General features: G+C 43.9%; 1 protein-coding gene across 1 annotated transcript in view; it reads right to left on the bottom strand.

Annotated features, from left to right (window-relative positions):
* Positions 1-12,634, bottom strand: part of PSMC1 (proteasome 26S subunit, ATPase 1) — a 561,132-nt gene that overhangs the window by 41,986 nt on the left and 506,512 nt on the right. Inside the window, exon 10 of the mRNA XM_044074701.1 lies at positions 4,756-4,910. Within this exon, the coding sequence (XP_043930636.1) occupies positions 4,756-4,910 (155 nt within the window). The remainder of the gene's footprint in view (positions 1-4,755; positions 4,911-12,634) is intronic.

Raw genomic sequence — 12,634 nt, 5'->3', positions numbered from 1 at the left:
AACTTCAACAATTGGCTAAGTTTCTGGTGTCATTCAAAGGGGATCCAGTATCTGTCTGCCTGGGATGACATGTTCGACAAGCCACGTTGTTTCGCAAGAGATGGCTTGCACCTGTCACCCTTAGGCTTTCAAATACTGGCAAAGGCTCTTGCCGCCCCCATAGTGCCTTTTTTAGGCATGGCTCAAAAGACAAACCCCATCACCGTAAATAGCACAAGTAACCAAAAACTGAGGGTAATGCTACTCAACGCCAGAAATCTAAACCTCAAAATGCACACACTCGAGGCACTCCTCAGTATGGAGAACATCGATATCTGTGCAGTAACAGAAACCTGGTTTAAGGCTCCAGAGAGCACCCCAGCACTACCAGGCTACAACTCATACCATACCTTCCGGCCACAGAACCCGGACCGAAACACAAAAGGCGGGGGTGTATCCATACTTATCAAGGATACTCACACCTCCAGGTTAGTGGCGCAGTACGACGCATCAGAGATCATCCAAGTGCAACTAACAACGGGCAAAACTGTAATCGAAACTGTAGCTTGCTACAGATCACCCACCATGACCCAGGACTCCCATTCCGCATTTCTGGAGACACTGGGAAATATGAAGGTCCTACCAAACACCCTAATACTGGGTGATTTCAACTACCCAAACATTAACTGGGAGAACTACTCAGGTCCTTTGCCCAACGCTTCCTAGAATTTATAAACTCAAATGCCCTGGATCAATTGGTCAACACCCCCACCAGAGGGAACAACATATTGGACCTGGTCATCACCAACATGGGCGACCAGTGTTCCACACCTGATGTCAACCCCTAACTGGTTAGATCAGACCATAGACTAATCACTCTGGATATTCACATTCTGCCCCCAACCCCAATCAAGGAAATCACCATGAAAAACTTTACAAAAGCAAACTCCATGTTGCTTAAGACCGAGGTGGAAAGGTTCACAGCCCCCACGCCAATGGACAATGTTGTCTAAGCTGCTGAAACCTATACAAAGGCACTCTATGATCATCTGCAGGAATGCATGGATCATGCTATCCTAAGTAAAACCAAGACTCACTCCTCCAAGTAAAGGAAACCAGTCTGGTGGACCCCTGCCATAAACAGACTCTACAATAGGAGGAAACTAGTACAGATAAGAGCAAAATCCCTAGAAGGAAAGACATCCCTGATCAGTATCAGCAAGAAACTACGGTCCCTCATTAAATCAATTGCCAAGGACTCCAAAGATAACCACAAAGCGTTCTTTAGCTATGTCAAGAACCTAAATGGAAACTCTCAGATCTGCTCTGAGTTGGTGCAGAATGGTACAAAATACACTGAACCGACGGATATTGCCAACATTTTGGCAGACAGGTTCAATGCAAACTTCACACCCCTCTCACCCCCTAAAGGGCGCATAACCATACCAGAAGAATTTAAGGCCCCAGCAATCACCGACATACAGGTTAAAACAGCCCTATCCAAAGCCAAAAACACAGCATCAATGGGACCGGACGGTGTCCCAGGCTGTGTCTTACAAGAGCTCCAAAATGAACTAACCCCTCACCTAAACACACTGTTCAAACTCAGCCTCTCTCCAGCCTACGTACCCACAGAGTGGCGCACAGCAACAGTTATCCCGCTCCAAAAAGGTGGTGCCACAACGGACACCGGGAACTATTGCCTTATAAGCCTGACTAGCCTGGTCTGCAAGGCTATGGAACACATCATCATGGAACACATTAACAGAGACATTAGGAACCTCCAAACTTTGGACCCCACCCAGTTTGGCTTTGTTAAGGGCAGATCATGCCTCCTAAACTTGGTGGACTTCTTTGAGACAGTTACCAAGGCATTAGACGCAAGTAAGGAGGTCCACACAGTCTACCTAGACCTTGCAAAGGCTTTCAACACCATTCCCCATTCTGGTATTATAGACAAACTCACCAACCTGAAGATTAACCCCTACGTCATGAGATGGGTTGCAAATTGGCTCACGGACAGAACCCACACGGTGAGAGTTGCAGACTCTAGATCCGACTCTAAACCGGTTACAAGTGGTGTCCCCCAGGGCTCAGTCCTAGGACCCCTCCTGTTCGGTATAATACTTCTCAGAGGTACAGGCAAACACAGGAGGACTTTGGCTGACCAAGTTCGCAGACAACTGCAAACTAGGGGCCATAACTGACTCTCTGGTTGATACAGACACCCTCCAAAAGGGTCTCACTGAGACGGATACCTGGTGTCAACCCTCCAAAAGGGTCTCACTGAGATGGATACCTGGTGTCAAAATCATGGCCTCAAGCTGAATGCCAAAAAGTGCATAGTCATCCCCTTTGGAAAAAACAAAGTACCCGCAAACTACCACACAGGTGGTAGTCCCCTAAATACAGAAAAAGTAATAAGGGATCTGGGGCCCCAAGTAGATGGCAACCTCTCCTTTGATAATCATATTGCCAAGATGGTTAGAAAATCCTTCTACGTGGCCCACCTAATCTCAAAAGGGTTCGCATCCAGAACAAAGGAGGTTATTGTACCTCTCGACTCATCAATTATTAGACCCACTATAGAATACAACGCCCATTTGGGATGTACCTTACAAGACACCTTCAACAGCTGGAAAGACCATAAAAGTACTTCACCAAAAGGATTACTGGTCTCAAACAGATGACTTATGCAGCCCGACTAAAGAAACTCCAGCTGTACTCGGTTGCATATCGCTTACTCAGAGGTGTTATCTGCTTGACATACAAGGCCATGCCCAGCCCAGAATTGATGGATATGCTCCACCTAAAAAAAAACAAATCTCAGAGCCACACGCTCTAGGGATATAAACCTTACAACAACAATAAATAGGTCGTGCTGGAGGGACAGATTCCTGACCCAGAGACTCCCCATGCTTTGGAACAAGATTCCAATATACATCAGGCAGAGCCCCTTCACTAGCACTGTTCAAGAGAAACCTTGGCGGGTGGATGGGAAACAGAAAATTTACTCCGGGGATCACTGCAGTGGCTCTGCTGGACAGAGGCACAGGGAACTGTCTCTGCTGGTCAGAGGCACAGGGAACTAATCTAAGGGGGTGATGAAAGCCAACACACTCTGGCTAGGCTTGTAAATGCCCTTGGGCAGATAACCTAGTACCTACCTATGAACCTAAAATTATTCAGATCAAAAACTGTCAGCTTCACAGTTATGCTGGGGATCATAAATAACCCTTCCTTAAAAGTAATATTAGAGTAATACATAAAACTGTTTTGAAGCACTAATTCACTTAAAATGTTACAGAAGTACTAGTTAAGAATAACATCACATGTCCATAGATAGTTACTAATCATGCAATCCAGGAGACCATTAAGTAGCCCAGCCCAAATTTTCAATTGCCTCTAAGTACAGTTTTCAAGTGACTTGGCTCAAGGTCACTCAGTAGGCAAATGAAAGCTGAGGGAACTGAACCCTGTAGTACAGGAAGTAGATCATTAATGGAGCATAACTTAATCTTCTGTTCCAACTCCAAACTACTGTTTGACATAGTTTACTCTAAACATTTTTAATTCTGGAATCAGATGGTAGAAACTAAAGAGCACAAAACTGAAGCTACTGTACGGCACACTGTACATTTTTAATACGCAACTATAATGTCTGACCTAGTGCAATGAAAGCTATGTAATGTACATTAAAATACAGGACAAAATGACTTTTTGAAAGAATATTGTAGAAACTGCTTTATAAATATTGCAACAGGCAGTTACAGTAGGCTATGTACACAAAGAAAAATATTGAACAAAGCTGACTCAGATCTATTCAATCAATAAAGTTTGCATATAAGATGGGAGACAATCAGCTTTTAATAACTACATTCTCAAGTAACATTGACACACAAATACTCTCACACTACAATAACGTGATTCACTCATCACATTGTAATTTGCTGCATGTTTAGCAGTTTTATCCATGCTTCCTTTCTGAATACAAAAATCTCTTCACTTTTACTGTGATAAACAGGCTTATTACTATGATAACTACGCTTATGCACCTGAAATCACATCACCGGTACACAGTAGCACCTCATAATCAATTAAGCATCAAGTGGATTTCTCTTGCAAGTTAAGAACGACCAAGTTCTAAGTTGTTTTGAGAGTGGAATACTTTGTGCTACAGAACAGGGTGGTGTGGGAAGCAGGACAAAGGATTTAAAAGTGGGACCGCTCCATAGGAAAGGGGATGGACTGCAACCACATAACTTTAGCAGCTCTCTGTTTTCCTACACCTTTTCTTTTCTGTGTTAACCCTGCTGCAAAACTGCTGTCAATGGCAAAAAAGCAACATCTCCTTAAGCATGGTTACTTAAAAAAACACACACATTTGGAAATCTGCAACATACAAACTGTTGAGCTAACACCTAAAAGCAACATGAAAACAAAATTATAGACTTTGAAGGGAAAAAAGCTGCAAACAGAGTTGCAGAGTCAGCTGTGAACTTGGAAGGCTCGTATGCAGCCTACAAAAAAACTCACACAATTCTGCTAAATTATAGACTGTTCTTTCTACTCTTTTTGTAAAGCTTAACTTCTACAACAATCACAACTTCACTGGTAACAAACAGCAAGAGTGGGGCAAGTGCTAGTGGAGGAACACACTACTATGTTCTGTAACAAATGCACTTCGACCCGTTTACCAAAGACATCTGGTATCCCAGAATTGATTTACACTGGTGACTGGAAAGAACTACATCCTAGCTAATAAACAGCGCTTACCTTAATATCTGCTCCTGACAGATCATCCTTGGCCATAATCAAATCATCTAAGTTTACATCAGTTGCTAATGTCATTCTGCTTGTGTGGATCTGGAAAATGCGCCTCTTTGTTTTTTCATCTGGTAATGGAAATTCAATCTTGCGGTCAATTCGTCCTGCAATTACGACACAACAGTTTAATGGAATATTATCAGCTTAAATCCCATGTTCAGTGACAAGAGTAGTAGTTATGTACTCACCATAATGTTCCGCCTGTGTTATCCATTTTCATTCTTCCTCAACAAATGGGTTTAGATCCAATCTTTGGATCTGATTTGGCTACTTTCTAAAGATTCTAGGATCAGAATCTAGAGCTCCTCCCTTACCCATAATGCTCCTGACCACTACAAACCTCAGTTCGAGTTTGCTGCTATAACAAATTATAATCCTAATATGTAATAACACTGCTATGAAAGGAAAGTGATAGGTGAAAGATCAGGAGCTCAAACAGGAACTATGGTTCCTAACAATACTAATGTTAGGTCTCCATCCAAGATCATGGACAGAGGAAGGAAAGGGAGGGGTGTTGAGGAAGAATGAAAATGGACAACACAGATGGAACATTATGGTGATAACTTCTTTATCTGGTGATGCCATTTTGCATTCATTCCTCAACGAATGGGGCAGATTCCCCAGCTACGGTAACCTTGGGTGACACTCATGGAAGATATTCCACAGCACCGTGGAACCAAAGGCAGTTCTATTTCTAGAAATAATATCCAATTTGTAATGCACAATAAAAATATGAGTATTAGACCAAATGGCAACTGCACAAATATCAATAGAGGCTGTAGCCCAAAAGGCTGCCGATGTAAACAATGACCTGGTTGAATGGGCTTTTGGTTGTCTTGTCAAGGTTATAGGAATAAACAATCTGTTAACCATTTAGCCAGTGTAGATTTAGAAACTGGTCTTCCCAATCTTTTACTAGTAAAAAAAGAGACAAATAACTGATCAGTTTTTCTAAATTCCTTGGTCCTGTGAAGGTAGAAACAAAGTTGTCTATGTACATCAATAAGATGAACAATGTATTCTCCTTTGTTTTCAAATTTGGGGAAGAAAACTGGTGAACTGATCACTTGGGTTCATATTGGTTTCAGAGGCAACTTTTGGTAGGAAAGAAGGATTTGTGTGTAAAGTACCTCTGGCCTTGTGTAATATCAAATACAGTGGTTTGGGAGACCGTGCTTAGAGTTCAGATACTCATCTTGCAGACATTATAGCCACCAGAAAGTCAATTTTCCAAGAAAAAAAACTTGAAACCTACTTTAGCTGATGGTTCAAAGGGAGAAAATGCTAAGATTTGCAAATTCACAGTAGGTCCCAAGGTGGAGTAGGTCCCTTTATTGGAGGTCTAAGCAAGAAGGTACCCTTAAGAAAGGCCTTACATAATTTGGATGATGCTAATGGAGAAGCATTATCTCAGATGTGATTGTTCGAGATTGCTGCTAACTGAACTTAAAAGTGGAAAAATGTGCTCCATCTTGAAACATCAAGGCACGGAAATCTAGAACAGCTGAAAGTGGAGTGGTCAAGGGACCTAATTCTCTCTGATGAGCCCAAAAGGAAAACCTTTTCCATTTACTTTTATAAATTTTCTTAGTCGAAGGTTTATGAAAACAGATTAGGATTTTTTGAACTGGGGAGGAAAACCTGGACTATCTAGCCATCATCAGAATTGGAGAAATCATGCAGTTAAACTTGAGGTCTGCAATATCCGGGTGAACTTGTCCTGATGGATGAGACACGTGGCCTGGACTGGGATCCAGTGTCCAAGGAAGACGTACTAAATGCAACCAAAGGAAGGGAACCACACTTGCTGAGGCCAGAATGGGGTAATGAGAAGTTATGTACTTACCATAAATGTAGATGTTCGAGTGCTAATACAGCTGCAGTAATCACAGATGGGTTTTTCTGCCCGTCCAGAGGCTTGTCCCTCAGTCGAAGGCCAAATTCCAAAGTAGGTAGTCCGGCGTCGGTTGTTATTAAGCTCTCTCTCCTGGCGTCAGCGAGGCCGGAGTATATAAGACACAGCCTGACGCCATGTTCTTCTCGAGTCTTTCTTGCCCCAGATGTCAGGTGCCCCCAGAAGGAAGGCAATACATAAATAATGTTTTCTATGTATATACAATCAATGCAATATAATCCAAAATCAGTAGCTGCAAGCAAATAAACCAATAGAAGGATAACCCAGTCAGGTAGTATGAAGAGGGTGTTCGCCCATGCCTTTTAATCACCAAGTGGGGAAGGAGGGGAGGAAACCTGTACTGCAGCTGTAATGAAGCACTTTCGAACATCTACATTTATGGTAAAATTTACAAAACTGTACTATGTTCATCGTGCATACAGCTGCCAGTAATCTCGAACAGATGGGTAGAGTCCCAAAGCTACGCACAGGGTGGTAGGTACTAGGAGGAACTGGAGGCTGAGCCAGAATGCCCTGCAACACAGCAGTGGCAAAGCCTGCTCTAGTTCTGGAATATAAAGGCAGGTGATAGTGTTTGTGAAAGTATGTACAGAACTCCAAGTGGCTGCTTCCAAAATATCTTTGGTATGAACTCCTCTGAGGAAGGCAGTAGAGGTAGCTGCAGGGCCCTGGTGGAGTGTGATCTGATACCTGTAGGAACAGATTTCCCATGATAGGAATAACAAAACCAGGTATGCAGTGGCCTATCCACTTTGAAATAGTCTGTTTGGTAACTGGCTTCCCTTTAGCCCTACATAAGCATAGGACACAAGAGTTGTTCTTGATTTCCTGAAGGACTTTGTTCTGTCAAATAATGCAGTAGCTGCCTATGGATGTCTAAAGAGTGTAGCAGCCTTTCCCCTTTATTTTGAGGATTGGGGTAAAAGGAAGGTAGGTGTATGGCTTGATTTAAAGCTACCCTGGATACCACTTTAGGCATAAATGATGATGGGTTGAGTACGAAGAGGAAACCCTGTCCTGATGGAAAATGAGAAAGGGCTGCACCAGCCATGAGGGCCTGTAGTTCGAAGAAACCCTCACGAGCTGGCCCATTGATAGCCAGAAGGAAGGCTGTTTTCCAGGACAAATATTGCAAATCTGTTGAGGCAGCTGGTTCCAAGGGCAATGTTAAATTTTCTAGTATGTAATTAAGATCCCAGGCTGGTATTGGTTGTTTCCTTGGTGGTCTTATATTCTTAGCCTCTGAGGAACTGTAAGTAAGAGTGGGTGAAGAGAAAATAAAGGAGGATCCGTGTTGAATTCTGCAGAAATGGCTGAGGCATGGATTTTTATGGAAGAAAATGATAGTCCACTGTTCAGCAGCTCTGTTAGGTACTGTAATACCTGAGGCAAGTTCAGTTTTCTAGGGTCTGGCCTTTTTTTCTCATTCCAAGAGCAAAAGCGGCTTCCATTTTGCGGAGTAAGCTTTTTCTAGTAGATGGCCTTCCTGGCCTCCAAAATGACATCCTGCACCTCCTTGGGAGAGTAGGGTCTGTTGTGGTGTTAAGGAATTTTCCATACCAAGCTTGAGATTGAGTGTTTTCAGCTGACTGTGAAGAGTTTGTAGCTGTGCTGAGTCAGCAGAAGAGGCATTAGAGGCAGGGACCAGGGAGGAGTATGTGTTAGGCTCCTCAGGGTGGGTAGCCAAAAGTGTTGCCTTGGCCAATCTGGAGCAATCAGTATCATCTTTGGTCTGTCTGCTCGTTTGCTCAAAAGCACTCTGTGGGCAGAAGAGGCAGAGGTGGGAAATGCGTGAAACTGTCCATGTTGTCCAACTGAATGAAAGGGCGTCCACTCTCCAGGCCTTTGGATGGAAAGTCCTCGAACAATACTTTTCAATTGATGATTCCTGTGGGAGGCAAAAGATCTATGTCTGGCCTCCCCAAACTGGATTATCTCTGTAAACACCTGAGGATGTAACTTCCATTCAGGTGTGGATCATGTCATATTTCTGCTTAGATTGTCTGCCAAGCGTCATTTTCCAATCCTGGCAAGTACTGTGCTTGAAGTTCGATTTGCCATTCCAGAGCCAAGTTCCAAGAGTCATGGCTGAGTCTGCACAAAGGGGTATGAATGTGTTCCTCCTTGTTTGTTTATGTACCACATCACTGTGGTGTTGTCTGTTCTTATCAGTAATTGTCCTGGATGTAGGAAGTCCTGAAAGCTGTAATTGCATTTATTATCTGCTAGCATTTCTTTTGATTGATGTGAAAGGTGCTTTTTTCCTTTTGGGACCATTTGCCCCTGAATGCACCTGTCCGTCATGGCGTGCCCCAAGGCGTAATCTGAGCGTCTGTTGTGATGACTTGCTTTGCTTGAGGCTTGCAGAATGGGAGGCCTGTGTTTGCTTGACATGCTTGGGCCCACCATAGAAATTCCTTTTGCAAACATGGAATTATTGGTATTATTATTTCCAAACTGTGGCTGTATTGAGACCATAGTTTTTTTAGGTACCATTGAAGTTTCCTCATATGCAGCTTTGCACATGGGATTAAAAGAATGCAAGATGCCATGAAGCCCAGAGCCTGCAGGATTTTCCTTGCAGTAAGCCTGGTACATTTTGCTACATTTTGCTAGTATTTTGAAGTACTGAGTTAGTTGCCCCTGCTTTTCTGGCGTAAGATAGGCCATCTGGGTGTTTGTGTCCAAGTAGGCACCCAGGAAAGTTATTTTCTGAGATGGAGTTAGCCTGGATTTCTCTTTGTTGATGGTGTATCCCAGAGAATGCAGTAACCGTGTTACATATGCCAGATGTTCCAGAAGTATGTGTTTGCTGTCTGCTTTTTTTGTGTGGGATCAGGCAGTGGAGTCCAAATAAGGGTAAATTTGTATCCCTTGAAGTCTGCAGTAGGCAATCACTGATGCCAGGCACTTTGTGAATACTCTGGGGTTGATAGGATAAGCCAAGGCAATGCAGAGAATTGATAGTGGATTGAACCTGCAAGAAATCTGAGGTATGCTTCTGCAGCTTTGTCTGATTGGGATATGCAGGTATGCCTCCTTGAGGTCAATGTTACCAGCCAAAACTCCTTGCCCAGCATGTGGAAAAGCTGCTGTAATGTGAGGCATCTTGAATTTTTAGATGCGAGTAAAATGTGTTTAGGATGGATAAGTCCAAATGGGTCTCAATCCGGGTTCCCTTTCCTTGGTACCAGAAAAAGTATTGAATAAAACCGCCTTGACCTTGTTAGGTAGTAGGTACCTCTTGAATAGCTCTCATTCTTATGAGCTTTGAAATTTGTAGTTGTGCCTCTGCCCTTTGATTGTGTGGCAGGTTTGGCATGCCTCTCATGTTTGGAAGAGTGTGGAATTGAAATTTGTAGCCTCTGTTTATAATGTCCAGGATCCATTTTGTCTGTTGTGACAATATGCCAATTTCTTACAGAAATAATGCTAGTTTTCCTCCCAAAGGTGCTGCCAGCTGAGACATGCTTCAGCATGGAAATGAGGAGTCATTGCAGGTTTGTTTCCTGTATTTGTTGTTGCACTGTCTTAGCCACCTCTTGGTGCTGGAGTTTACCATTGTCGGCCTCTATATGATCCTTGTGATTGTCCTCTGCCCTTGTGTGTCTGTATCTACCTCTTTGCGGCTTGTCAGTGGCTGGGAAAGGACCAGTTTTGAAGGCCAATTTCTGCTAAAAGCGTGGTGGTTGGACCTGTAAAAAAGTCTTTGACAGTTTACATAGATTTGGCTTTTCTTCCATTTTCCGTAATATCTCCTCAGCATTAGTACCAAACAGCACATCCTTTGTAAAGGAGCATCTGGAAGTTAGGGCTTTCACATGATTGAGGCAAGTTTTGTTCCCTAAGCCAGGCATGTCTGCTGAATGACTGATCCTGTAGCTTAGCCGCTCTACTTGAGGCCTCTAGGGCACTGCAAACCACATCAGTAAAGGTGTGTTTACCCACTTGCTCTGCACTCATGCATCATAATCCTGTAACTCCTCTCAAATCTGGGTTGATCAAGGTTGAGACATTTTATTCCTTAATTAGTGATAACAGGAACTGTTAGATATTTAAGCATATAGAAACTGACAATTTAAGGTGGCCCTCATGGCTAAGGTGGCGAGCCGTATATACCTTTTTCCCCACCTTTCTAAAGATCTTGACTCTCTTTCTGCAAGAAGTGGATTCTTGGCAGTGGAGGCCTTCAATCCCTTGGGGCCTTGAGAAATGGTTTCAGGGTCGTGCATTATGGCTTTTGGAAGAGAAATTGGTGAGGATTAGGCACCTCTATAGTACCTATCAGGTTGACAGGTGCAGGAGGCAGATCCGGGTTAAGAGCAAGTGCTCCAAATGAAACACTCATCAAGTATGTCCAAAAACAGGAGGTATGCAGCCAGAGGTCTGTAAGTTGAGGAGTAACAAAAGTTGAAATTCCCCTAAGCCTTTTCTTGGAATCTTGAAAAGTCTTGGCCTTCCCAATGGAAGTGCGTTTCCCTCAAAGTGTGCAAGGTTTCCCCAAAGGAAAAATCCTCAGGAGGAGGATACAGAAGGAAATGGACTGCTCTGCATCCGAATCCCCTCAAAAGGGGAGTAAGAGTGTTCCTCTACATCAGAATGTGTTCTGAGCAAAATGGATCCCTGATCAGAAGTAGGAATCTTCCCTCCACTCTGGGTCTCTTGTCTGGAGGGGGTTCGCGTAACCCCTAATAAGAGTAATTAAATCCTCCAGCCATTTTAAGCATCTGTTTTTTAGGCATGGGGCCTGGAGATGGGCCCTGGTGCAACAGGCCTCTTGGGATGCCTGTAGCTGCTTTGGATTTAGTAAAGGCCTTAATAGAAAAGCATAGCGAGGGTCTAAAAGACACCATGGGTGGAAGTGGACCTATCCACATTAGTAGGCTCAACATTAGCAAAGGCTTCGATTGGTTGTAGTCACAGGGAAAGGGCAGGTACCAGCGGTCTGGGTGCAGAGGACACCGCCAAGCGTCAATGTCGCCGGTAGTCAGGGACTGCAAAGGCGTCTGCAGCTGAGAACCCGGACCCGGCGTGTAGCCTGTTTTGGCGTGGTGTCGGGCGGGGAATCCAGCGAGGCCTCGCGATGTCGGTCTTGTCGCTTGCGTTTTTTGGACAAAAGCGGTGAGTCGGAGTATCCGCGTTTACATTTATGCAATCAAAGACTTTTACCAGTAATAATGTTGGTGAACCTCAAAGCCTCGGCGTTTCTTAATAGTGCATTTATTGAAAAGTAAGCGCCAAAGCGTTACAGCCCGAGACGTAGTGGGTCTGGGCCCAAACAAGGTATGCAGAGGAATGGAAATCTTATGCGCGGTATTTGCTTCCCACAAGAAATACAATTATTAACTTTTTCTGACATCGGTCTGAGGCAAGAAAAGTTTCCCCAATGGGGGTACTTTTAGCTTTTAATGGGAAGACCGGTTTCCAATATTTTAAAGTAATTCAGGAGCTGGCTGACCGGCACTAGAACTGCTTCTGCTTCGGGCACCAGCGGCAAGAAAAAGACTGGAAGAACATTAAACGGCCAATGCTTATATACTCCGGCCTGCGGGCTGACGTCAGGAGAGAGGCGACAACAACCGACGCTCGGACCAAGACTTTGGAATTCAAGCCGACCGGTGGGACGCTTCAGACGGCAGAAAAACCCATCTGTGATTACTGCAGCTGTATGCACGATTGAACATTGGTGGTAACAGGTTATGGCACTTACCATAACGTTCCATGTTAAAGTTGTCTTCTTCTTGCCTTCTTCTTGCTGATGCCGGCCTCGGGAGCCGAACCCGGCTCCGCACTTCGGGCCTAATACTGGAAGCTTCTGAGAGCTATTTTTACCGGGGTTTCGAGGCTATACTATGTCCCATGGCAATGCTAGGTATGGATATACCCAGATCTCGCTTTGATAGCTAACACTAT

The sequence above is a fragment of the Protopterus annectens genome, chromosome 6.part0 (assembly GCF_019279795.1).
Source record: "Protopterus annectens isolate FY-2018-M chromosome 6.part0, PAN1.0, whole genome shotgun sequence".
Taxonomy (NCBI): Eukaryota; Metazoa; Chordata; order Ceratodontiformes; family Protopteridae; genus Protopterus; species Protopterus annectens.
The sequence above is the reverse complement of the archived record's forward strand: the minus strand, read 5'-3'. Positions and strand labels throughout refer to the sequence as shown.